The sequence below is a fragment of the Canis lupus genome, chromosome 24 (assembly GCF_003254725.2).
Source record: "Canis lupus dingo isolate Sandy chromosome 24, ASM325472v2, whole genome shotgun sequence".
Taxonomy (NCBI): Eukaryota; Metazoa; Chordata; class Mammalia; order Carnivora; family Canidae; genus Canis; species Canis lupus.
Genome location: NC_064266.1, coordinates 25,422,998 through 25,446,921, shown reverse-complemented (window position 1 = coordinate 25,446,921; position 23,924 = coordinate 25,422,998). Strand labels below are relative to the sequence as shown.

The following is a 23,924-nucleotide window of genomic DNA, read 5'->3' as shown; positions in this document are numbered from 1 at the left end:
AAAGTGCGTTGGGATGGGTCCCAGCAGGGCCTCAGTCCTACCCCGAACCTTTCTTCCCCAGGGTGTTACTCCCTGTCAGTCCGCCTCAGCCGCCCTGCGTCGTGGGACAGGATCAGACACTACAGGATCCAGCACCTTGATAACGGCTGGCTGTACATCTCACCACGCCTCACCTTCCCTTCACTCCAGGCCCTAGTGGATCATTATTCTGGTGTGGTCTTTTCTTGCATCCATTAGACTGGGATGTGGGATCTGGGTAGCAGACGGTTGTGCCCTTGGGTAATCTACCTGCTGGAGAACATCCAGACAGGTGGAAGAGGGGCCTCTCCATCTCCATGCCAGTCCCTGTGCTGAGAACATAGGCCAGAAGCTCCATCTTCATCTCATGCCCTGACAGCCACACAAACCTCCCATGTGAACCTGGGCTGGCACCTCACTTACCATGGTGGTTCGAGTCCAAGGCCTCAGTGACAGGCACAGTTCTTAAACAAGCCTAGAGCTGTTGCTGTTGTACAGCAGTTCAGTTATTCTTAGCATTTTCTGGTGCCTGTCCTGTTACAGGGACTGGAGGATGCAGCCACTAAGGCATTGTCAAAGGGACAGACAGGAAAGACCATCCTGGGAAAATTGATCAGGGGTTTCCTAGAGGGTGGGTTCATGCAGTGGATACTGACAGAACATGTAGGGATTTAAGTATTCTCTAGCTTCTTCCCAAAGCACTGTCTCAATCAGAAACTGTGCTCAAAGAGGTCCATACACCTACCCAAAACCACAGTAAATTAAATCTTCAAAACCTAGCCCAGAGTGACATTATATCTCAGCCCCTAGATCAACAGCTTGAGGCTTGTGAAGAAAAAAAAAAAAAAAGTAATCTCTATACCCAAAGTGGGGCCTGAACTCACAACCCTGAGACTGAGTCATATGCTCTACTGACTGAGCCAGTTAGGTGCCCCTTGTCATTCTTTTTTGAACATGCCCCCACCTGCCAAATGGGGAAAGCTGTCAGGGTTGGGGGGGGGGGCGTTAGGGAGGAAAGCAGGGCTGAAGTCAGCCGTGTCAAGGGTCTAGGTCTCTTTCTCAGAGTTGGCGGATGACATCTGCTGCCTCCTTAAGGAACCCTGTGCCCTGCGGAGGGCTGGCCCACTCCCTGGCAAGTCCATACCCCTACCTGTTACTGTGCAGAGGGCACCACTCAATTGGAAAGAGCTGGACAGGTAAGGGGACCCCTGGAACATGAAGGCAGAACAAAGAAAGACTCACCCCTGGGAACTCACAACCCCAAATGAGCTTGTGGGGACACTGGTGAGCCAGTATGAGTGACCTCGCAGAGACCAAGGCAGGCTCAGCAAGACTGTAGGGGGACTGGCAGGAAGAAAAGGGAGAGGGTATAGGGCAGGCCCAGACACCAGAGATGGCCAGGATGGAAGGTCATACAAGACGGGGCAGAACAGAAAGCACCAACCCAAGTCAGGCTGGGGTTTTATGTGACAGAACGGGGAGCAACTGGGACTTTTCAGGTGGGGAGAACTTGAGCTGTGTGGTGAGTGCAGGGAGCATGAGGCTACTTGACCCAATTCTCTTCCCCTCTCCATAGCTCCCTCCTGTTTGCTGAAGCACCTGCAGCAGGGGAGTCCCCTCTCCTCAGCGAGGGGCTCCGGGAGGCCCTCAGCTCCTACATCAGCCTGACCGATGACAGCTCCTTGGAGGATGCCATGGCCCAAAGCAGAGGCCAAACGGGAATCCAACGCTGCAGCACCTAGACCCCCAGCTCAGCTCAGCCTGAGTACTCCAGAGGCAAATTCAGAGTCCCACCTGTGTCCTCTGTTACTTCCTCTTAGCCCTAACAAGTCAATTAACCCTCTCCCAGTGCCATGAACCCACCTGCAACCTCTAGTTCAAATAAATGGACAGGGCTCCAAAGAGACTAAGCCTTTGGGGTTTGACCCAGTTTGACCGGAGTTTAGGATTTCCAGTACCATCTTCCTCCCCTGCCTGATGATCCCCTTCTATACTCCTACAACCCCACCCACTAGGTAGAAACAACCACTAGCATCAAGAAAAAAAAATCATTTGAAGAGAATTTACCATTCTCAAAAGGCAGGACCGTGGCCCAGAAGGGACAGGAAAGCAGAAGGGATGGATGTCTTACCACAGCAACAGAACCCAGGATGTCCAGCCTCCACCTGGTTCCCAGAGGAAAGGGGACCTCTCACAGTCCAGGTTCTCAAACAGCCCCACCAAACCTCTTCTCTGAACAGTCCTAGCTTCAAGATCTCTTTCATTTTGTGGCTTATCATTTGAACCTGCCTAAACTTTCCAGTCTACAGTGGCCTTGCCATCTTGTAGTCAAACACAAAATGGCAACTTCTGGGCCTGGCACACTACGGTGAGGTCGGTCATGTGTCTCAGTGTTGGGCAGGGGCATCAGACGTCAGTAAGCCTCTCTCCACAAAGCCAAGACCACAGCCTACACCAACTCTAGCACTTGATTTCCCTGCTTCCCATTAAGGGAGGCCCAGCTGGAGCTGCTACAGGAGCAGAGAGAGGAGATGGAGGGCAGGGTTCTGAGGCTAGCGGTAAGGTGGGAAAGGCTTTAACAGGTATCATCAACAGATTTTTCAATTAAAGATTTGATTTATTCAAGTACCCAAAAACATTCTACAATTAAAACTGTTATTAGATGCTGCTTGTACTGTGCTATGGACCACGCACATACTGCCACACTGTTTTCAGAAGACTTGAAATGCCATTGTTGGTTTTAAAAACTGTACACCTGATGGAGATATGAGGAAGACAATTTAATGTTTCATCCGGATCCAGAGGTGCATCAAATTAAACGACAGCTCCGATCAGCAAACAGGTGTTTCATGATGATATCCAAGAAATGGTTGGTGATGGACAATTCAGAAATGCTTCCCCAAAAGGCGGATGGTTCTTTAAAAAGTTTCAGATCACAACCCTTGCAGAAAACACTGATGCCCAACACACTGATTCTCGGTCCAGGAAACATGGGTCTTCTAGGTTCCACGTGGCTGGGGTGCCCCTACAATCAGGTTTCTGTGCTGTAACTATGAGGGTCCTTTGGACTGGACAGAGAGCAGGTGGGGTCTGTACACCATCAGTCATAGTGGATGGCAGTGTAAAAAATGATCCAAATAACCTAGAGAGGAGACAAGCAATGTTCATAGGTCACCTGGGTCAATATAGGCCCCTATTCCACAAAACAAAAATGTTACAGATTTAGGATGTGTGCACAGTGGGTTTCCCAGGGACTATCCAATGCATCTGCCTGGAGGCCTAAATGATTGCACTGAAATCAAGCTGTCTCTAACAGAGCCCAAGACCACGTAGCAGTGCTCCCACAGGGACTACAGACAAGCTTCCCTTTCACCCAAGTAACAACTGGAGCACCAGGCAGTAGAGTTATAAAAATATAAAGAAATGATACAGGTAAAGCAGACTGTACTGCTAGTGTTAGGATTAGCAACAAATTGAAAAACCACCATCATACCCTGTCAAATAAAGCAGAGGTTCTCAAAACTGGCTGTTCACTGCAATCTCCTGGGACCTTTAATCCATATGTATGCCCAGGCACTCCCACCCAGAGATTTTGATTTTATGGATTTGGGCTAGAGTCTATAATTTAAAAAAATTAACAGATACAATTCAAATTTCATAAAGCTCACCTTTGTAAGTATACAATACAAAAAAAAACATATACACAATAGAGAGGGGGTTTTTAATATATTTACAGGTGCAAAGATCACTAACTGATTCTGGAACATGATCACCCTCAGTTTCTTCCCATTTCCTTGCCACCCCCTGCCTCCCTCAGCCACTGGCAACCACTAATTTACTTTTTTCTGTGTGGATTTGCCTACTCTGGACATTTCACATAAATGCAATCACACAATGTTTTGTGTCTAGTTTCTTTCACTTAGCATAACGTTTTCAAAAATCATCAAAGCCATAGCCCCTATCAGTACTTTATGCCTCTTTATAGTCTAACACTGTATGGATATACAGCGTTTTATTTACCTATTGACCAGGTGATGGTTGTTTGTGCTTATCTGCTATTATGAACGCCATAAACATATTTTTAAATATTTCTAGTTTCTACGATGCAGCCAGAGTTGAGAATCAGATATAGAAGCTGATGACAGGCACTGGGTGCACACACCATAGGGAGGCTACAGTGTGCCACACCACATCCTTTGAGACAACAGGGTTTGGTGGAGGAAATGCCCACCATTCCCTGGAGTTTTTTTAAAAAATGGTACCCCAATCACACTGTGTAACCCAATCAGTGTGCTCCCCGGGATAAACCACAGGATCCGCTATATAATCGTCAGCTACACATACCATGAACAAGGCAAAAGATGTCATAAATCCTTCTTTGGTGAGCTCCCACGTGCCACCATACTCTTCCTCATCTATCTGCAGGTAGTTGCTGAAGTACAGGTACAGGACTCCTGCGTTGATCACACAGAATCTGGAGGGAGGACAAGCACCGAACACGAGCCACAAGCTCAGAACACTCAGAACTCCCATCACCGTCCCGCCTTACCAGGACCCCCGCCATCGTACAATCAACTATTGTATTATGGCAACAAGTGAAATAATACATTAAAAACACCTAGACCCTCAGTGGAGCTGCTCAGTGAGCTGGAGACATAAAGAGCAAGTTTGTTTGTTTGTTTGTTTTAGATGCCCAGCAAAAAAGGTAAAATAAAGTTCTCCAAGTCCTCTCACAGTAAGACAGAATGGTAGCTGGACCATCCCAAATAGGATGGGCAGCGGACATGGGCCTCCAAGGAGCTCCAGCTGGGTGGGGTGGCCACGCAAACACGATAGGCTGCTGCTTCATGGCCTCATGAACAAGCAAGCATACAAAAGCAGCTCCTGCATTAATTCGCAGTGGGAGACTATTTCCAGATATCTGCTGTCTGCTTCTGCACTTGATGCACAGGTAAACACTGAGTTCCTGCCCTTCCTTAGCTATCTATTAGGAGGCCAAAAACAGGAGTGAGCATGGAATTGAAACCAGAGGTTTGTGAGCACCTCCAGGAAGCTCCTGACCCCCTGTATTATATTAACTAATAAAGGATTTAGAATGCAGTGAGGTATAATATTATTACCCTGCTGTACTGATCTCTTGTTATAATCATTTAAAAGTAATTTTTATAAAGTTATTAAGACTTTCTTTCTGATCTTCCTAGTTACAGCATCTAATCTAACGGGGAACTCTTGGTCTTAGGCCACACTGCTCCTGAAGGCTATGGTAGAAAAATGCAAAGAACTGGTTCCTCCTAATGGATGAAGTGTGGGCTGGTGTGGGGGAGGCAGTACAATGATGCTGAGGAGTGTCAATCAGTACAAGGGATGGGGGCAGACCCTGAGGCTGTTTAAACAAGGTGGGGATGAGACAGGTATACAGATGTCAGAGAAGTCTAGTTTTTGTTTTAAATATTTTATTTTTATTTTTTTAAGATTTTATTTATTTATTCATTATTCACACAGAGACATAGGCAGAGAGAGAAGCAGGCTCCATGCAGGGAGCCCGAACGTGGGACTCGATCTGGGTACTCCAGGATCACGCCCTGTGTCGAAGGCAGGCGCTCACCACTGAGCCACCCAGATGTCCCTAAAGATTTTAAGTTATCTCTATACCCAACCTTGAACCCATGACCCTGAGATCAAGAGTCACATGCTCTTTTGGGTGAGCCAACCAGGCGCCCCAGAAGCCTAGTCTGTGAGCATTTAAGAGTATGGGCTTTCTCATGAATGGGGGGAACAGGAGCTTGGAGACTAGTTTCGACTTGTACCATGTTTTAGGATGTGAGCAGAAATAGAGCTTGAGGACAGGAACTGGGAAAATGGCTGAATGAGGAGGTAGGTAAGAGACCCAAAGACTTCAAGCCTGAGGGTCTAGGAGTATAATGGTTCCAGTAACAGAAGCAGGAAGTCAGGAAGAACAGGTTTTTCTTGGATTTCACACAAAATACAGTCATTGGTCTGGCCATGTTGTGGCTACATCCTTATTTTTTGCCAGAAATCTTGGGACCCAGCCAATCTGGCTGTCTCCCTCTGTCACAGTTTCATATTGTTTCATTTCTTAAAGATTTATTTGAGAGGCTGAGAGACTGAGAGAACAGAGGGAGGAGAGGGAGAGAATCCTCAAGCAGACTCCCAGCTGAGTGCAGGACCCTGAAATCATGACCTGAGCTGAAATCCAGAGCCGGGCACCCAATGGAGTTCATTTTGGACAGGCCGTTAGTGGTTCCAGACAGAGACTACTAGTAGGACTCAAATATTACTCTGGGACTCAGCTAATAAACTAGGGCTGGAGAATGAGACTCATTGAGAGTCTGTGGCTATAAATGTGGCTGCTTGGGACGCCTAGGTGGCTCAGCAGCTTGAGTGTCTGCCTTCAGCTCAGGATGTGATCCTGGGGTACAGGAACTAGTCCCACATCAGGCTCCTTGTGGGGAGCCTGTTTCTCCCTCTTCCTGTGTCTCTGCTTCTGTCTCTCGTGAATAAATGAATAAAATCTTAAAAAAAAAAAAAAAGTGGCTGCTTAGTGATAGGAGGAACAGGGAAATATAAGGAAAAGGAGAGGGATGCCTGGGTGACTCAGTGGTTGAGTGTCTGCCTTTGGCTCAGGGCATGATCCTGGGACTGAGTCCCACATTGGGCACCCTGCATGGAGCCTGCTTCTCCCTCTGCCTGTGTCTCTGCCCCCCTCCCCCCCACCCCGTGTCTCAGAAAAAGACATAAGGGACATAAGGGATGAGAGAGAGAAAAGAGCTAACAGGGCCTGCCTTCCAAGGGTCACACACTAAGTAGCAAGTGAAGTCACAGAAACAAAGGCATTTATTTAAATGTCTAGTGGTCAAGGGGGAGGGATCAGAAAAGGACTGGAGGGATTCACACTGAGCTTAAAGTATGAGCATAAACCCTATATTGTAAATGCGAGGAAGAGAACTACATAGCAGATGTACAAAAAAATGAACGTGTTGGATTGAGGGGGTGGGGAAAAAACCTTAAAAAGATTCTCCAATGCATTCTTAAAAAACTCTATCCTAAAAATTTCAATCAGAATTTTAACAAAAAGGCAAGCCCGGGATCCCTGGGTGGCGCAGCGGTTTAGCGCCTGCCTTTGGCCCAGGGCGCGATCCTAGAGACCCGGGATCGAATCCCACGTCGGGCTCCCGGTGCATGGAGCCTGCTTCTCCCTCTACCTAGGTCTCTGCCTCTCTCTCTCTCTGTGTGACTATCATAAATAAATAAAAATTAAAAAACAAATAAATAAAAGGCAAGCCCGGTGGTTCAGCAGTTTAGCACCGCCTTCAGTCCAGGGCCTGATCCTGGAAACCTGGGATCAAGTCCTATGCTGGGCTCCCTGCATGGAGCCTGCTTCTCCCTCGGCCTGTGTCTCTCATGAATAAATAAATAGTCTTAAAAAAAAAAAAAAAAAAAAGAATTTTAACAAAATAATGAATCTCTAACAAATACTCTGATTTCAGGGCTGGAAAATTATGTAACAGTGGTAACGTATGAATGACCCTGCTTTCAAGGTTTGGTAGGAATTCATTTCAGGCTTTAAAAAATTTTAGGGACGCCTGGGTGGCTCAGTGGTTGAGCGTCTGCCTTCAGCTCGGGAAATGATCCTGGTGTCCCAGGATCAAGTCCCACGTCTAGGCTCCCTGCATGGAGTCTGCTTCTCTCTCTGCCTATGTCTCTGCCTCTCTGTGTGTCTTTCATGAATAAATCATTAAAATCTTTTTAAAAAATTAAAAAATAATTTAAAAAATTTTAATAAGCATTCACTGAGCACTATTAATCATAATGCTCTATGAGAGAAGCAGGAAGGGACGAATAGTGCTCCCTCCTCTCTGATGATGCAAAACCTCAGAACTGAGAAAATGGTTTTACCTTAATATGCCCTCATTGTTGCCACACCAGAAATGAAAAGAAGCCAAGGTGGGGTCTGGACAGAGGGCAGTAAGGCAGGAAGTAGAGGAGATGGTCACCAGAACTGAGCACCAGAGCCATTCTGTCCTAAGCCCAGGCAACTGGGTCAGACAGATGAAGGAGAGGGAATGTGTGTGGAAAAATCAATGTCCTTGGGCCCTTTCCAAGAGCAAGGGGAAAGGTGCCAACCAAAGGAGGAAAGGGATTTGTTTTGAGTGAGAAAAACTGGCTCTGGCAGGAGAGCATGGGACTGAACCCCAGGAAACAGGCAGTCCTGAGAAAGTGGCACTATGGGTGAACTACTCCAAGGCGAATTCACTCCCAAACACCTCCTTTCCTGTTTTCTCAATAGCAATTTTTAGCACTCTTTGTAAAGCTAATCATATGATTGCAGTGAACCATTTATGGAGTGCATATGATGTCCTAAGCACTACATTTAGGAATTTATTCTTTGCATTATCTTATTTAGTTCACACATTAAGTTTAGAAGAGAGTACTTTTAATGCCCCCCTTTTTAAATATTTATTTATCTATTTATTTATTTATTAATTATAGACATAGAGAGAAAGAGAGGCAGAGACACAGGAGGGGGAGAAGCAGGCTCCTTGCCGGGAGCCTGACGTGGGACTCGATCCCAGGACTCCAGGATCATGCCCTGGGCCAAAGGCAGGTGCTAAACCACTGAGCCACCCAGGGATCCCCAGCGCCCCCTTTTAATGAGAGAATGGAAGCTCAGAGAGGTGAGCCCCAAACGTATGTTGCTTGAAAGTGGCAAAGCTGGAACTTGAATCCAGAGTGTTCTACAGTGAAAAGAAAAGAGAGAAGAGAAGAGAAGAGAAGAGAAGAGAAGAGAAGAGAAGAGAAGAGAAGAGAAGAGAAGAGAAGATCTCTAGGCAGCTTAACTCATCTGCCACAGTGGAAAGAATACTAAGCTAACTCTGGTCTAGGTTATACTATTCCTGGATTTGGTGATTTCAGAGAAATCTCAGGAATCCTGCAAGATGAGATACTGCCTTCCCCCTTTCTCTGACCTTTTATCTGCCTTTTCTTTCACAGAAAGCTCAGATGGGATGACGAACATTCTAAAGAGTATTTATATACCTCCTCCAACCGGGGAAGACTTCTATGAACTCCAGGTCCTGTGTCTCCTCAACATCATTCAGAACTTACCACCTATCCAGTCTGTCAAAGTTAGGCAAAGCATAACTCTTACTCCTTTCCTGGGTCAAATGCTTTCCTCAGTACAATAAATCAGAAACTTTGTTAGAAGAGGGGACTGTACATTCCTTTTGGGTTATCTTGTGAAAAAATAAAGAACTCACAGGACTTTGAAATCTATTTCACCCTTTTCACCCTAGGGTGAGGGAATAACAGATGTGATCACCCCTAAAACAACCAATGTGATGGTCCATGGGTAGGGATCACAGTTTCTATTCCCCATGTGAAAAAAAGAAAAGCTCAAAGGCTTGCCTGCCCATTTGTCACTGTAGCTTACCCACAATTCCTATCTTGACACAACTCCTACACATCCTTTTAATTCAATCTGGTGGGCATGTGGACTCATCACTTTCAGTCACTTGTTAACAAGCTGAGCCAAGACCAGGGGCCAGTGTCAACTGTGCTGTCACTGGCCACAGAAACACAGTAAAAAGTAGAGGGCCCAACCTCCTACTTTTTCACTGCTTTTAAAAAGTAGGGATCTGAAATAACTTCTGCCAAAGCCAAGATCCAGGACACCCAGCACACTGCCAGTCACAAGGGAGTGGTCATCTAGTATAGAAATTCCTCTACTTTCCAAATTTCCACTGGCACAAAGGTCATGCTGGAACTAGATGCCTGCCACCAGTAGGCAATCCAGTAGCTTTGGACCCATGAACGAATGGACTAGCCCTGTCTTCAAAAAGATAACACGTCTAATCTAAGATGCTCCCAGGCCTGCTGAACTGAAGAGTGCTGCACCAGACCCAGGAGTGCCATCATAGGGCTACTTTTTTGCTTTGGTCACTTCTCTCTCTCTCTTTTAAAGATTTTATTTATTTATTCATGAGAGACAGAGAGAGAGAGGCAGAGATACAGGCAGAGGGAGAACCAGGCTCCATGCAGGGAACCTGACGTGGGACTTGATCCTGGGTCCCCAGGATCATGCCCTGGGCCAAAGGCGGCACTAAACCACTGAGCCACCCGGGCTGCCCTCTTTTGTCACTTCTCTTTCTCATACATAAAGAGTCATATTAAGGGGAAAAAAATCCTCCAACTTAGCAATGGCCTTTTCCATAAAAACAAAACAAAATCTCTATTTGAAAAGAAATATCATGAAAATGCAAGATACCCAAGACTTACCCTGCTATTCCCAAGAAACCTCGCAATGGTAACACTCCCCAAATGACACCTAGGACTACAGCAATGATCTGTCGGAACCAGTATATCACATCTAAAAATTCATCCTGTAGAAAGAAAGAAAGAAAGAATGCATGCATTATCTGCAGTAGGTGCCACACGAGAGCCTCTGTAATAGGTAAAGAATAAAAAAGCTTTCTGCTAAGAAACACATATTCCAGAGAAATGTCTCCAAGAGCAATAGTGTGTAGTTTTCTGATCTCTAGCTCTTCTTATACTAAAACCTTTTTTTTTTTTTTAAAGAACATACTTAGTTATCTTAAGTGATGACTTCTGGGCCTGAGTGCTAAATAAAAATTTTAGAAAAATTTACTTTTTTTTTAGGAGCTTCAAAAATGAAATGGCTTGGGATGAAATGGCTGTGGTAACTGTGCTACTGGTCACTGAACACTCGGGTCTGACCCTCAGAGGGGAGACCATAGACAGAAGCACCATCTTCCTGCACAGTGAATTCTAAGTCACAAAGAAAGGAATCAGAAACAAAAGTGAAGGCAGGTGCCAGCATATCTAATTTTCACACGAAGACTCAGGTTTCTGACCCGCCCCAGATTGCAGAAACCAGTCCTTGTACAAGAAGAAAAGAAAGAGAAATGACACAGCACATCAGAAAGGTTTTACAAGAGCTGGGCAGGGCCAGGGGCAGGACAAGGGCACCTTCAGGAAGTACCTCCCATCCTCCCATCTTACAGGAACTCCAGGAAGGAAAACCCACTTCATCAGCCCAGAAAAACAAGGGGAAAATACTACAAATATAGCATTCTCTTCAGGCCAACTGGAGTCAGGCTGCTTGTGTTGGTGCCTTCCAGGTCATGGAGCAGGGCTGGGGAGTGCCTACGCTCCGATCTGAAAGCGTGTGACCAGTGAAAACGTCTAGAAGCCCTGACCGTTCCTCACACACATTTGGGGTTTACCCCCTCTCCTTCCCTCTGTCACATACACACCCTCTGAGGGCGGGTCTCGGTCTCCCCTCTCACAGTGACCGAGGCATTCGGGATCTCCCATTCAATACAAAGCCAAAGGCAGCAAGCAGCTCACCTCTAGCGAGCCGCCTCAACTGTAGACGCTTTCATGCACCACGGTACCCCCCCTTCCAGAGCTGTGCCGACAACTGGGTGGCGAGAACCCCCGGCAGAAAGTCCACAGAAGACTGTTACCGTTACACTTCGCGCTAACGACTGTATGAAGTAATGAATTCGAAGACAAGTCGCTTACTCAAGATCTTACTGGCAGTAAAAGGCGGAGGTGGGACTCGGCTCACGCCCTGCCCGCGGGTGGCAGCTCCTGTGGCCCTCCTCGCTGCTTCCCGCGTGACCCCCGCGGCTTCACGCTTAGGCCGCCCTGCGGTGAGCCCGGAGCCCAGCCAGGTTCGCCGCGACACCCTTGGGCCGCCCGCCCGCCCCCCGCCCCGAACACTCGGCCGCGCCCGAACCGCGCAGGGCACGCTCGGGCCTGTCCACTGGTCCCCGAGTCCCAGCCGGCACCTCGAACCTGCGCCCTCGCCAGGCCCCACCGCACCTTGTCCTCCCAGGCCGCGTCGCTCCGCAGCACCTTGCTCCACACGGACACCTTGAGGGCCCCGTTGGCCAGCTGCGGCTGCGGCGGCTCCTCCTTTCGCCGCCCGCCGCTCATCCTCCCGTCGCGCCGCCCGGGCCGGGCCTGGGGCGCGCGGGCCAGGCCAAAAGGAGTCGGAGTCTGGGGTCGCGGGTCACGACGCGCAGGGCGGCGGCGGCGGCGGCGGCGGCGGCAGCAGCGACAGAACCGGCGGTCGGGTCGGTAGCGCGGCGCGGCTGCCCTCACTCGGCCGAGACACCGGCTCAGCCCGCTCTCGCTCGCTCAGCCGAGACCTGGCGCTGCGGGGGGAGGAGCAACGTAGCGCCGCGCGTCCTCCCGCCGACGAACCCACGCAGCCAATCGGCAGCCGTGCAGCCGGCACCTCGGCGCATGCGCCCTACGCGTGACGGAAGTGACGCCAAGTGTCCCGCAGGCGCTCGGTAGGGTGCGAGGGAAGGGACAATCTAGGTGGGGATGGTGACGCGAGCGCGAGGAGGCGCTGTGGAGATTGGAGAACCACATCTGAATGGGGAGCCGAGGTTAGAGTCGAGCGTCCCCAAGAGCAGTGGGGCAGAACGCGGCCCTGTTTCCCCGCGTCTCTTCGAGCCCCCCAACTGGCTGCCCGGGAGCCCTGGGCTGCCTCTCGGGACTTAGCCCCTGCTTGTTTTCGTCCCCTAACCCCTGCAAAATTCCTTAGGACTCTGCTCAGGATGTAAACTGTTTTCTGTATTAATTTAGTGTCTTATCTTGAGCCAGCACCCTCTTTTGGCAAATGTGAGGTCCAAACCTGAGATCGAGAGGGGAATCGATTTTCTAAGGATCTATAGCAACGTGGAAGCGGCTGAGAACTCCTGGGCCGGGCGGGCGGGGCGGCGCGGCCGTGCAGAACGTCTTAGCTCTTAGAGCAGGCGAGGATTCGTCTGTCGGGTCCTCCCGGTGTGCTAGGACCGTGGTGCACAACGTGTGCGTCTGGGCTGCCAGAGGTGCCTTCTCAGACCCCATCGCAGAACTGCCGAATCAGAAATTTTGGGAGTGGGGCCCGTAATCAGCATTTTAGTAAGCCCTTCAGGTGGTGCCATGCGCATTGTACTTAGGTAATAAATTGAGACCAAGGCACTTCTGTGTGGTGGGTGTAAAGAGGCAGACTAACTTGTCTGGAATCACTCAACTAGTACCCTGGGTGTGTCTGACTCCAAAAGCTGTACTCTTAACCTTAAGCTTTCAGTCTTAAGGAATGTCAGTGAGGTCAGAACATCCTTTGTAGGGGCACCTGGGTGGCCCAGTGGGTTAAGCGTCTGCCTTCAGCTCGGGTCATGATCCAAGGGTCCTGGGATTGAGCCCACATAGGGCTCCCAGCTCAGCAAGGGGAATGGGGGTGGTCTGCTTCTTCCTCTCTCTCTGCCTCTCTCCCTGCTTGTGCTCTTTCTCTCTCTGTCAAATAAATAAATAAAATCTTTAAAAAAAAGTCCTTTGTATACCTGTCGACATTGACCTGTAGTTCTCCCCCTAGGTGAGCAAAGAATCTCCTAGGGAGCTTCAGAATTCTATAGTTAGTGCTTTCAACCGCAACTCAATTCCAAGATCCTCTTTCAATAAGTTGTGTGAGGTTGGACCCCAAAGGTAACATACATAGCAACAGACACTACTCTGTCTGGACCTAGGGGAGGGCCATATACCTAACATGGGTGCACACCTTTAGTCCTCTGACTTTCACATGGATCTTATTTTTTTCAGCCTTGCCTTTTTTCTGAACCATGTTCCCTCCCTTATGCAAAACTATGGTAAAGCCTAACTAGCTCATTCCAGTTTGAAAGTATAAAACTTCTTTTACAGATTCCCTGGGCGCATGCAGTGCTGGAGACAAACTGATCATTCATTCTGTCGTAGAATGTTGGAAGAAATCATAGCCCAAAATCAAAGACAGAAAAGGTAAGTTTTCAGTCCACTGGACCTGGCGGTAAAGGTTTGTAATGGGGAGTTTGATCTGGAGGGTTAGGGAAGACAGAGCTCCGAAGGAAGAGTAGGAGTTAAGGGGAAGAGGGAAAGGAAGAGAAGAGAGCATGCTAGGATATGAAACCATGTCAGCTACTGGTATGGAACAAAACTGCAAATTGGGAAGGAGTGGGAGGGGCGTGCTAAGAATTTGTTTTTGTTTTTTCCAGTTTTTTTGAAAAATAATTGACATACATCACTGTATAAGTTTAAGGCCTACCACTTGATGGTTTGATTTACATCTGTTGTGAAATGAACACCATAATAGGTTCAGCTAATTTCCATCCTCTCCTATAGATACAATGAAAAGAAAAAAGAAAAAAATTTTTCTTTGTGATGAGAACTCTTAGGATTTATTTTTTTTTTAAGATTTTATTTATTTATTCATAGAGACACAGAGAGAGAGGCAGAGACACAGGCAGAGGGAGAAGCAGGCTCCATGCAGAGAGCCCGACACAGGACTGGATCCAGGGTCTCCAGGATCACGCCCTGGGCTGCAGGCGGCGCTAAACCACTGTGCCACAGGGGCTGCCCAGGATTTATTCTTTTAAGAAATTTTCAGTATATCTGTACAGCATTGTTAGCTATAGTCATCATGTTGTACCTTACATCCTTACATTTATTTATCTTACCTTACATCCTTACATCCTTACCTTACCTTACATCCTTACCTTACCTTACATCCTTACCTTACCTTACCTTACATCCTTACATTTATTTATCTCAACTGAAGTTTGTTTTAAAGATTTATTTATTTATTTATTCATAGAGACACAGGCAGAGGGAGAAGTAGGCTCTATGCAGGGAGCCTGACATGGGACTCAATCCTGGGTCTCCAGGATCACACCCTGGGCTTCAGGCGGCGCTAAACTGCTGCGCCACCAGGCCTGCCCTCAACTGGAAGTTTGTATCTTTTAACTGCTTTCTCTGTTTTCTCCTCCTCCCAACCATCTACCTGTGATAACCACAAGTCTGATCTCTTTTTCTCTGAGTTTGTTTTTTAAGATTCCACATGTAAATGAGATCCATAAGGTATTGGTCTTTCTCCATCTGACTTATTTCACTCAGCATAAACCTCCAAGGTCCATACATATTGTCACAAATAGTAGGATTTCCTCATTTTTTGGTGGCTGGATAATCTTCCATGATGTGTATACCACAACTTCTTGATCCACTCGTTTGTTGATGGACACCTAGTTGTATCTACTTGGTTTTTGTAAATATGCTGCTGTGAACATGGGGCTACAGATATCTTTTTGAATTAATGTTTTTATTTCCTTATTTCTTAGTGTTATATATTCCCAGAAGTGGAATTGCTGGATCATGGGGTATTTCTATTTTTAATTTCTTGAGGATCTTCCATATTATTTTCCACAGTGGCTGCACCAATTTATATTCCTACCAACAATGCATAAGGGCTCACTTTTATTCTATTCTATTCTATTCTATTTTTATTTTATTTTATTTATTTATTTTAAAAGATTATTTATTTATTTATTCATGAGAGACAGAGAGAGAAAGAGGCAGAGACATAGGCAGAGGGAGAAGCAGGCTCTATGCAGGAAGTCTGATGTGGGACTCCGGGATCATGCCCTGGGCTGAAGGCGGTGCTAAACCACTGGGCCACTGGGGCTGCCCAAGGGCTCACTTTTAAAGAAAAAAAAAAAAAAAAAAAAGACTGTTACAGTCACTCAGGAGATAGGTGGGGGCACTGAAGATGGAGAAAATTGGAATAAAATGGTAAATTCTTTCTTAAACTTAATTTTTTTACTTGCTATAAAATATACATTATAGGGGCAGCCCCGGTGGTGCAGCGGTTTAGCGCCGCCTGAAGCCCGGGGTGTGATCCTGGAGAGCAGGGATTGAGTCCCACGTCGGGCTTCCTGCGTGGAGCCTGCTTCTCCCTCTGCCTCTCTCTCGCTCTCTCTGAATAAATAAATAAATAAATCTTTAAAAAAAATAAAATATACATTATAAAATTTATGATTTTTTTAAAGATTTTATTCATTTATTCATGAGAGAGACACACACACAAGAGGCAGAGACACAGGCAGAGGGAGAAGCAGGCTCCATGCAGGAAGCCCGACGTGGGACTCGATCCTGGGTCTCCAGGATCAGGCCCTGAGCCAAAGGCAGATGCTCAACCACTGAGCCACCCAGGGATTCCCTAAAATTTATGATTTTTAAGTGTATAGTTTGGTAGTATAAGGAAGTACATTTACTTTGTTTTGCCACCACCATCCATTTTCAGAACCCTTTCATCTTGCAAAACTCAAAGTTTTGTGCCCTGACACTATTAACTCTCCAATCTCAGCCCCCAACGACTACCTATTTTACTTTCTGTCCCTAAATTTGACTAAGTACCTCATAAGAGTGGAATCACATCGTGTTAGTCTTTTTCTAATTGGCTTATTTCAGTTAGCATACTCTGCAGGATTCATCCATGGGATAGCCTATGTCAGAATTTTCTTCCTTTTTAAGGCTGAATAATAACTTTGTTAAATATTCATTAGGTGTTCGTTGTATATATTGTTAACCTTAAAAGTAAAATTCACTTGTTTTACCAGCAAAAATAAGTTTATTTGGGAATAGCAGAGTGCTGCAATTTGGGACATGCAAACTACAGCAAAATGACAGGCAAGTCCGGAGAACAAAGGAAAAGAACTTGCTTTTTTTTTTTAAGATTTTATTTATTTATTTGAGTGAGAGAGAAAGAACACATGGGGGGAAAGAGAGAAGAGGAGGGGAGAGGGAGAAGCAGAGGGGAGAGGAAGAAGCAGAGGGGAGAGGGAGAAGCAGGCTCCCCACCAAGCTGGGAGTCCCAACTACTTGGAGCTCCATCCCAGGACTCTGGAATCATGACCTGACCCAAAGGCAGATGGAGAAAAACTTGCTTTTATAAAGGAAAGGGAGTTGGGAGGGGCTTTTTTAAACAAACAGTCCAAGCTGGAATAAGGTAGGAGTTTGAAGTATAGTGTTTTTTCATTGGCCATAATAGTTGTAACAGTCTCTCATTGACTGGGCTGTTGCTGGGAGAAGAGAAAATCTTTCTTCTTCCTGCTGAGATAGTAAAGAATAGGCTTTTTTCTTTTGGGAGTACAAAGTAGGTCTCTTTCCGTTGAGGTCTGCAATTGATGAGGACTGATAACTGTGAGAGCTCCTCCTGCTGGCCTCCCAACTCCATTTTATTTTATTATATCATTTTTTAAAATGACTTTTTAAAATTTATTTTTTATTTTTAATTTTATTTTTATTTTTATTTATTTTTATTTTTTATTTTTAAAATAACTGCTACACTCAGTGTGGGACTCAAACTCACAACCCTGAGATCAGAGTCACACGTCTACCTATTGAGCCAGCGAGGTGCCCTCCATCTCCATTTTTTAAAAAAGATTTATTTATTTGAGAGAGAGGGAGAGCATGCACTAGTGCATACATGGGGGAAGAGGCAGAGGGATAGAGAGAGGAAGAGAATCTCAAACAGACTCTCCACTGAGCTCAGAGCCCAATGTGGGGCTCTATCCCATGACCCTGAGATCATAACTTGAGCTGAAATCAAGAGTTGGCCACTTGACTGAGCCACCCAGGTGCCCCCCATCTCCATTTTAAATAAGCTTTCCTTTATTCAGTTTCAAAATATATACCTTATTGTTATTTGTTCATCTATTTTTTTAAAAGATTTTATTTATTTATCCATGAGAGACAGAGAGAGAGGCAGAGACACAGGCAGAGGGAGAAGCAGGCTCCATGCAGGGAGCCCGACGCGAGACTCGATCCTGGGTCTCCAGGATCACGCCCTGGGCTGAAGGCAGACGCCCAACTGCTGAGCCACCCAGGCGTCCCTTGCTCATCTATTGAGGAACACTTAGGCTGCTTCTACCTTTTTGCTGTTGTGAATAATGTTACTATGAACGTGAGTATACAGAAATCTGTTTATGTCCCTAGTTTCAATTCTGTGGGGTATATACCCAGTGTGGAATTGCTGGATTATGTGATAATTCTCTTTTTAATTAAAAAAATATTTTACTGGGGATCCCTGGGTGGCGCAGCGGTTTAGTGCCTGCCTTTGGCCCAGGGCGTGATCCTGGAGACCTGGGATCGAGTCCCACATCGGGCTCCCGGTGCATGGAGCCTGCTTCTCCCTCTGCCTCTGCCTCTCTCTCTCTCTCTGTGACTATCATAAATAAATAAAAATTTAAAAAAAAAAAAAAAAAATATATATATTTTACTTATTTATTTGACACAGAGAGAGAGAGAGAGAAAGAGAGAGTGCAAGCAAGGAGAGCAGGAGAGGGAGAAGCAGGCTCCTCGCTGAGCAGGAAGCCTGATGTGGGGCTCAATACCAGGATTTCAGGGTCGTGGCCCAAGCTGAAGGTAGTTGCTGAACAGACTGAGCCACCCAGGCACCCCTCTTTTTAATATTTTGAGGAACAACCATATTGTTTTCTATAGTGGCTGTACCATTTTGCATTTCAACCAACAGTATGCAAGAGTTCCAATTTATCCACATTCTTGTCAATACTGGTTTTCTGTTTTTTTTTTTTTTAAGATTTTTAAAATTTATTTGAGAAAGAAAGAGTACACATGAGTTGGGGAGGAGGGGCAGAGGGAGGGGAAGAAGCGACTCCCTACTCAGCAGGGAGTTGGACATGGGGCTCTGACATGGAGCTCAATCCCAGGACCTTGAGATCATGACCTGAGCCAAAGGCAGACACTTAACCAACTGAGCCACCCAGGTGCCCCTGAGGTTTTGTTTTTTTCAGATTTTTAAAATTAATTAATTATTTATTTATTTATTGCTAAAATTTATTGGAGAGAGAGAGAGAGCACAAGTAGGGGAGTAGCAGAGGGAGAGGGAGAAGCAGACTCCCTGCTGAGCAGGAAGTCCTTGATCAGGGTCTTGATCACAGGATCCTGAAATTGTGACCTGAGCCAAAGGCCCACACTTAACTGACTGAGCTACCCAGGTGCCCCAAAAGTAGTATCCTTTGATATGCAAAAGTTTTTAATTTGGAAGGTACCTGGCTGGCTCAATTGGTAAAGCATGTAACTCTTGATCTCAGGGTTGTGGGTCCCTGTCCTTTTCTTAAGGAGAGATGAGTTAAAAAAATGTTTTTATGTTTAATTTTCACGAAGTACAATTTGTCTAATTTTTTTGTTGTTGCCTGTGCTTTTGGTATCATATCCAACAAATCACTGCCAGGGTGCATAGCTGGCTCAGTTGGAAGAGCATATGAGTCTTTTTTTTTTTTTTTAAAGAAAAAGATTTATTGGGGCACCTGGGTGGCTCAGTTGGTTAAGTATCTGCCTTTGGCTCAGGTCATGATCTTGGGGTCCTGGGATCGATCCCTGTGTTGGGCTCCTTGCTCAGCAGGGGGGTCTGCTACTCCCTCTTTCTCTACCTCTTCCCGGTCTGCTTGTGCTCTCTCTCTCTCTCTTTTTTAAAAGATTTTATTTATGGGCAGCCCGGGTGGCTCAGCGGTTGAGCGTCTGCCTTTGGCTCAGGGTGTGATTCCCACATTGGGCTCCTTGCAGGGAACCTTTTCTCCCTCAGCCTATGTCTCTGCCTCTCTCTCTTGCTGTGTCTCTCATGAATAAATAAATAAAATCTCTTTTTTATGGTAAGACATGATAGACAGAGAGAGAGAGAGAGAGAGAGAGGCAGAGACACAGGCAGAGGAAGAAACAAGCTCCATGCAGGGAACCTGTTCCGCAACTCGATCCCGGGACTCAATCCCGGGACTCCAGGACCACGCCCTGGGCCAAAGGGAGGCGCCAAACCTCTGAGCCACCCAGGGATCCCAATAAATAAAGTCTTAAAAAAAAAACAAAACAAGAATCAGATGCTGACCGACATTGCCACCTAGGTACCCTAGAGAATATGACTCTTGATCTCAGGGTCATGAGTTTAAGCCCCATGTTGGGTGTAGAGATTACTAAAAAAAGAAAATAAAAAGACTTAATAAAAAAAGGCATTGCCAAATCAACAACAAGTTTCTCCCCTGATTTATTTCTCCTAAGAGTTTTTTTAGTTTAGCTCTTATATTTAGATCTCTGATCCATTTTGAGTTAATTAATTAATTAATTAATTAATTTTTTATGATAGTCACACAGAGAGAGAGAGAGAGAGGCAGAAACATAGGCAGAGTGAGAAGCAGGCTCCATGCACCGGGAGCCTGACGTGGGATTCGATCCTGGGTCTCCAGGATCGCGCCCTGGGCCAAAGGCAGGCACTAAACCCCTGCGCCACCCAGGGATCCCTAATTTATTTATTTTTATATTTTTTAAAGATTTTATTTATTTGAGGGAGAGAAAGATATCAGGAGCAGGTGGGAAAGCTAGAGTGAGAAGCAGACTCCCTGCTGAGCAGGAAGCCTGATGCGGGACTAGATCCAAGACCCTGGTATCATGACCTAAGCCGAAGGCAGATGCTTAACTAACTGAGCTACCTAAATGCTCTTTTTTGTTGTTGTTGTTTAATGTAAGCTCTGTGAACTTAGGACCCCGAGATCAAGAGTCATATACTCCAATGACTGAGCCAGACAGGCATCCCATTAATTTTTTTTTATATGGTTTTAGATAAGGGTCCATCTTCATTCTTTTACCTGTGGATATCCAGTCTTCCCAGCACCATTTGTTAAAAAGACTGTCCTTCCGGGGTGCCTGGGTAGCTCAGTGGTTGAGCATCTGCCTTTGGCTTGGGGTGTGATCCTGGGTTCCTGGGACTGAGTCCTGCATTGGGCTCCCCATAGGAAGCCTGCTTCTCTCTCTGCCTCTGTCTTTGCCTCTCTGTGTGTCTTTCATGAATGAATGAGTAAAATCTTCTTTTTTTTTTTGAATGAGTAAAATCTTAAAAAAAAAAAAGACTGACTTTCCTGCATCCAAATAATCTTAGCACTTTTGTTGAAAATCATATGGCTACATAATGAGGGTTTGCAAGGCTGTCAGTTCTATTCATTTGGTCTGTTTTTTCTGTCTTTGTGCCAATACCACATTGTTTTGATTACTTTATTATTTTATTATTTAGTTGTTTGCTTGCTTATTTTATTTATTTATTTATATTTATTCATTCATTCATTCATTCATTCATTCATTAATGAGAGACACAGAGAGATAGAGAGACAGAGGGAGAAGCAGTTTCCATGCAGGGAGCCCAATGTGGGGCTTGATCCTGGGACTCCAGGATCACACCCTGAGCCAAAGGCAAACGCTTTAACCGCTGAGCCACCCAGGCATCCCTGTTTTGATTATTTTAGCTTTGCAGTGGGTTTTGACAGGAAGTGTGAGTCTTCCAGCTTTGTTCTTTTTCAAGATTGTTTTGGCTATTGGGGGTTCCTTAAGATACCATACACATTTATTTTTAAAGATTTTATTTACTGGGGGATCCCCAGGTGGCTCAGCGGTTTAGCACCTGCTTTCAGCCCAGGGCATGATCCTGGAGACCCGGGATCAACTCCCGCATCAGGCTCTCAGCATGGAGCCTGCTCCTCCGTCTGCTTCTCTCTCTCTCTCTCTCTCTCTCTCTGTGTGTGTCTCTCATGAATAGATAAATAAAATCTTTAAAAAAAAAAGATTTTATTTATTTATTATTAGAGACACAAAGAGGCTGAGTTCCAGGCTCCTCACAGGGAGCCTGATGAGGGACTTGATCCTGGATTCCTGTCACGCCCTGAGCTGAAGGCAGACGCTCAACCCCTAAGTCACCAGGCGTCCCCCATATACATTTTAGAGTGAGTTCTGTTTCTGGGGGGAAAAAAAGTCACTGGAGAGGTGCCTGGCTGGCTCAGCTGGTAGAACATACATGTGACTCTTGATCTAGGGGTCCTGAGTTCATGACCCAAGTTGGGCACGGAGCCTGTTTTTGTTTTTGTTTTAAGATTTTATTTATTTATTCATGAGAGACACAGAGAGAGAGAGAGAGAGAGAGAGAGAGAGAGAGAGGCAGAGACACAGGGAGAGGGAGAAGCAGGCTCCATGCAGGGAGCCTGACACGGGACTTGATCCCGGGTTCCCAGGCTGCAGGCGGCGCTAAACTGCTATGCCACTGGGGCTGCCCAAGATTTTCTTTCTTTCTTTTTTTTTTTTTTAAATGCTTTTTATCTTTTTTTTTTAATTTTTATTTATTTATGATAGTCACAGAGAGAGAGAGAGAGGCGCAGAGACACAGGCAGAGGGAGAAGCAGGCTCCATGCACCAGGAGCCCGACGTGGGATTCGATCCCGGGTCTCCAGGATCGCGCCCTGGGCCAAAGGCAGGCGCCAAACCGCTGCGCCACCCAGGGATCCCATTTTATTTCTTTATTCATGAGAGACACACACAGAGAGAGGCAGATACAGGCAGAGGGAGAAGCAGGCTTGCAAGGAGCCTGATGTGGGACTTGATCCCAGTTTGCTCACTCAACCGCTGAGCCACCCAGGCATCCTGAAGCAGTGGGATTTTGATGGAGATTGCAGTAAAAATCTGTAGGTAAGTCTTCTAATCCATGAACTCGAGATATTTTTTCATTTATTCTTATCTTCCTTAATTTCATTCATCAATGTTTTATAGTTGTAAATGCCTAAGTCTCACTTCTTTGGTTTATTCTTAACTATTTTATGCTTTTTGATGCTATTATAAGACTTTTTTTTTTATGACAATCACACACACACAGAGAGAGAGAGAGAGAGAGAGAGAGAGAGGCAGAGACACAGGCAGAGGGAGAAGCAGGCTCCATGCACCGGGAGCCCGACGTGGGATTCGATCCCGGGTCTCCAGGATCGCGCCGTGGGCCAAAGGCAGGCGCCAAACCGCTGCGCCACCCAGGGATCCCCTTGATGCTATTATAAATTGAAATTTAAAAAAATTAACTTTTTGGATTGTTCATTGTTCGGTATAGAAATACAGCTGGTTTATTTATTTATTTATTTTTATTTTTTTATTTATGATAGAGAGAGAGAGAGAGAGAGAGAGGCAGAGAACATAGGCAGAGGGAGAAGCAGGCTCCGTGCACCAGGAGCCCCGACGTGGGATTCGATCCCGGGTCTCCAGGATTGCGCCCCAGGCCAAAGGCAGGCGCTAAACTGCTGCGCCACCCAGGGATCCCTACAGCTGGTTTTTAAAAAAGATTTTATTTATTTATTCATGAGCAAGGCAGAGACATAAGCAGAGGGAGAAGCAGGCTCCTTTTGGGGAGCCTGGTGTGGGACTTGAATCCAAGACCCCAGGATCACAAACTGAGTCAAAGGCAGACGCTTAACCTCTGGGCCACCCAGGCACCCTGAAACACAACTGATTTTTGTGTGATTTTGTATCCTGCAACTTTGCTGAATCTGTTTATTATTTTCTGTTTTCTTTTGGTGGAGTCTTTAGGGTTTCCTACATATGTGATCATATCACCTGCAAACAGATAACTTTATTTTTTGCAAGAAGAGTTTTATATGTCCTATTATATTGTGAAGCTCTTAACTCTGAGATTCATTAAGTTTGTGATTTCATAGGGAGAGGGTCACAGAAAGTTATATTTAGAGGGGTCCTTAGATCCAGTCCAGGTCAGTATCACACAGCAAGTTAGAGGTTCATTGGTATCCGAAATCCAATCTGTGTTCCTCCTCTTAGCTTTCTAGGAGCAGACAAAGCCAAGCTGGGAGCTAGCATGGAGAGCCCTTGCCTAGCCCTATTTATAGGACTGAGACTTGATCCCTTTGTGCTTTCACCCAAGGCTTTCCTTATCTTAGGAAGTGGGGAGTCTGGCTGAATCCCAGTGCATCCATCTGGTTAAAATAAATATCCTGGGTGGTCTAAGATGGAAAAGAACTTGATGAAGAGTCAGATTTGGAAGTGGGAGAGAGATTTGGAAGTAGGACAAATTTTGCCTTTGTGAGGTTGGGACTTTTTAAGCACCAGTTGAACACATGATCTCAGCCTTGGGGCTGAGTATGTCCTCTCAGCTGAATGCCTCTATAGCACTGCCAGCTGCTTGTTGAGGGTTTGGAGAGGAAAGTGTGCTCTAAGGGGATAAGATTGAGGGCCCT

At 46.0% G+C, this 23,924-nt stretch overlaps 2 protein-coding genes and 1 long non-coding RNA gene across 8 annotated transcripts in view; 2 read left to right on the top strand and 1 right to left on the bottom strand.

The window, feature by feature from the left end:
• Nucleotides 1–7,818, top strand: part of SLA2 (Src like adaptor 2) — a 34,405-nt gene extending 26,587 nt beyond the window's left edge. The window contains exons 6-8 of one of the 5 annotated variants that reach the window (XM_025469955.3): nucleotides 62–211; nucleotides 1,082–1,214; nucleotides 1,595–7,818. In XM_025469955.3, coding sequence (XP_025325740.1) covers nucleotides 62–211; nucleotides 1,082–1,214; nucleotides 1,595–1,760 — 449 coding nt within the window. In that variant the 3' untranslated portion in view covers nucleotides 1,761–7,818. Of the gene's footprint in view, nucleotides 1–61; nucleotides 212–1,081 lie in introns of all 5 variants that reach the window. The other 4 variants (XM_025469956.3, XM_035706013.2, XM_035706012.2 and 1 more) reach the window with 4 other exon arrangements.
• RAB5IF (RAB5 interacting factor) lies at nucleotides 2,615–12,246 on the bottom strand. Of its 2 annotated transcripts, XM_025469966.3 has the most exons (4): nucleotides 11,887–12,232; nucleotides 10,315–10,418; nucleotides 4,363–4,492; nucleotides 2,615–3,160 (listed from the first exon to the last, which is right to left on the bottom strand). In XM_025469966.3, the coding sequence occupies exons 1-4, from the start codon at nucleotides 11,998–12,000 to the stop codon at nucleotides 3,119–3,121; spliced, it is 390 nt and encodes a 129-aa protein (XP_025325751.1). In that variant the 5' UTR covers nucleotides 12,001–12,232; the 3' UTR covers nucleotides 2,615–3,118. The 2 variants fall into 2 exon arrangements, with proteins under 2 accessions (XP_025325751.1, XP_048956664.1); XM_049100707.1 differs by lacking the exon at nucleotides 4,363–4,492 and having other exon boundaries at nucleotides 11,887–12,246.
• Nucleotides 12,247–12,341: 95 nt separating this feature from the next.
• LOC112673898 (uncharacterized) overlaps nucleotides 12,342–23,924 on the top strand; it is a 20,173-nt gene continuing 8,590 nt past the window's right edge. The window contains exons 1-2 of the long non-coding RNA XR_004809196.2: nucleotides 12,342–12,461; nucleotides 13,756–13,851. This is a non-coding gene — a long non-coding RNA (uncharacterized LOC112673898). The remainder of the gene's footprint in view (nucleotides 12,462–13,755; nucleotides 13,852–23,924) is intronic.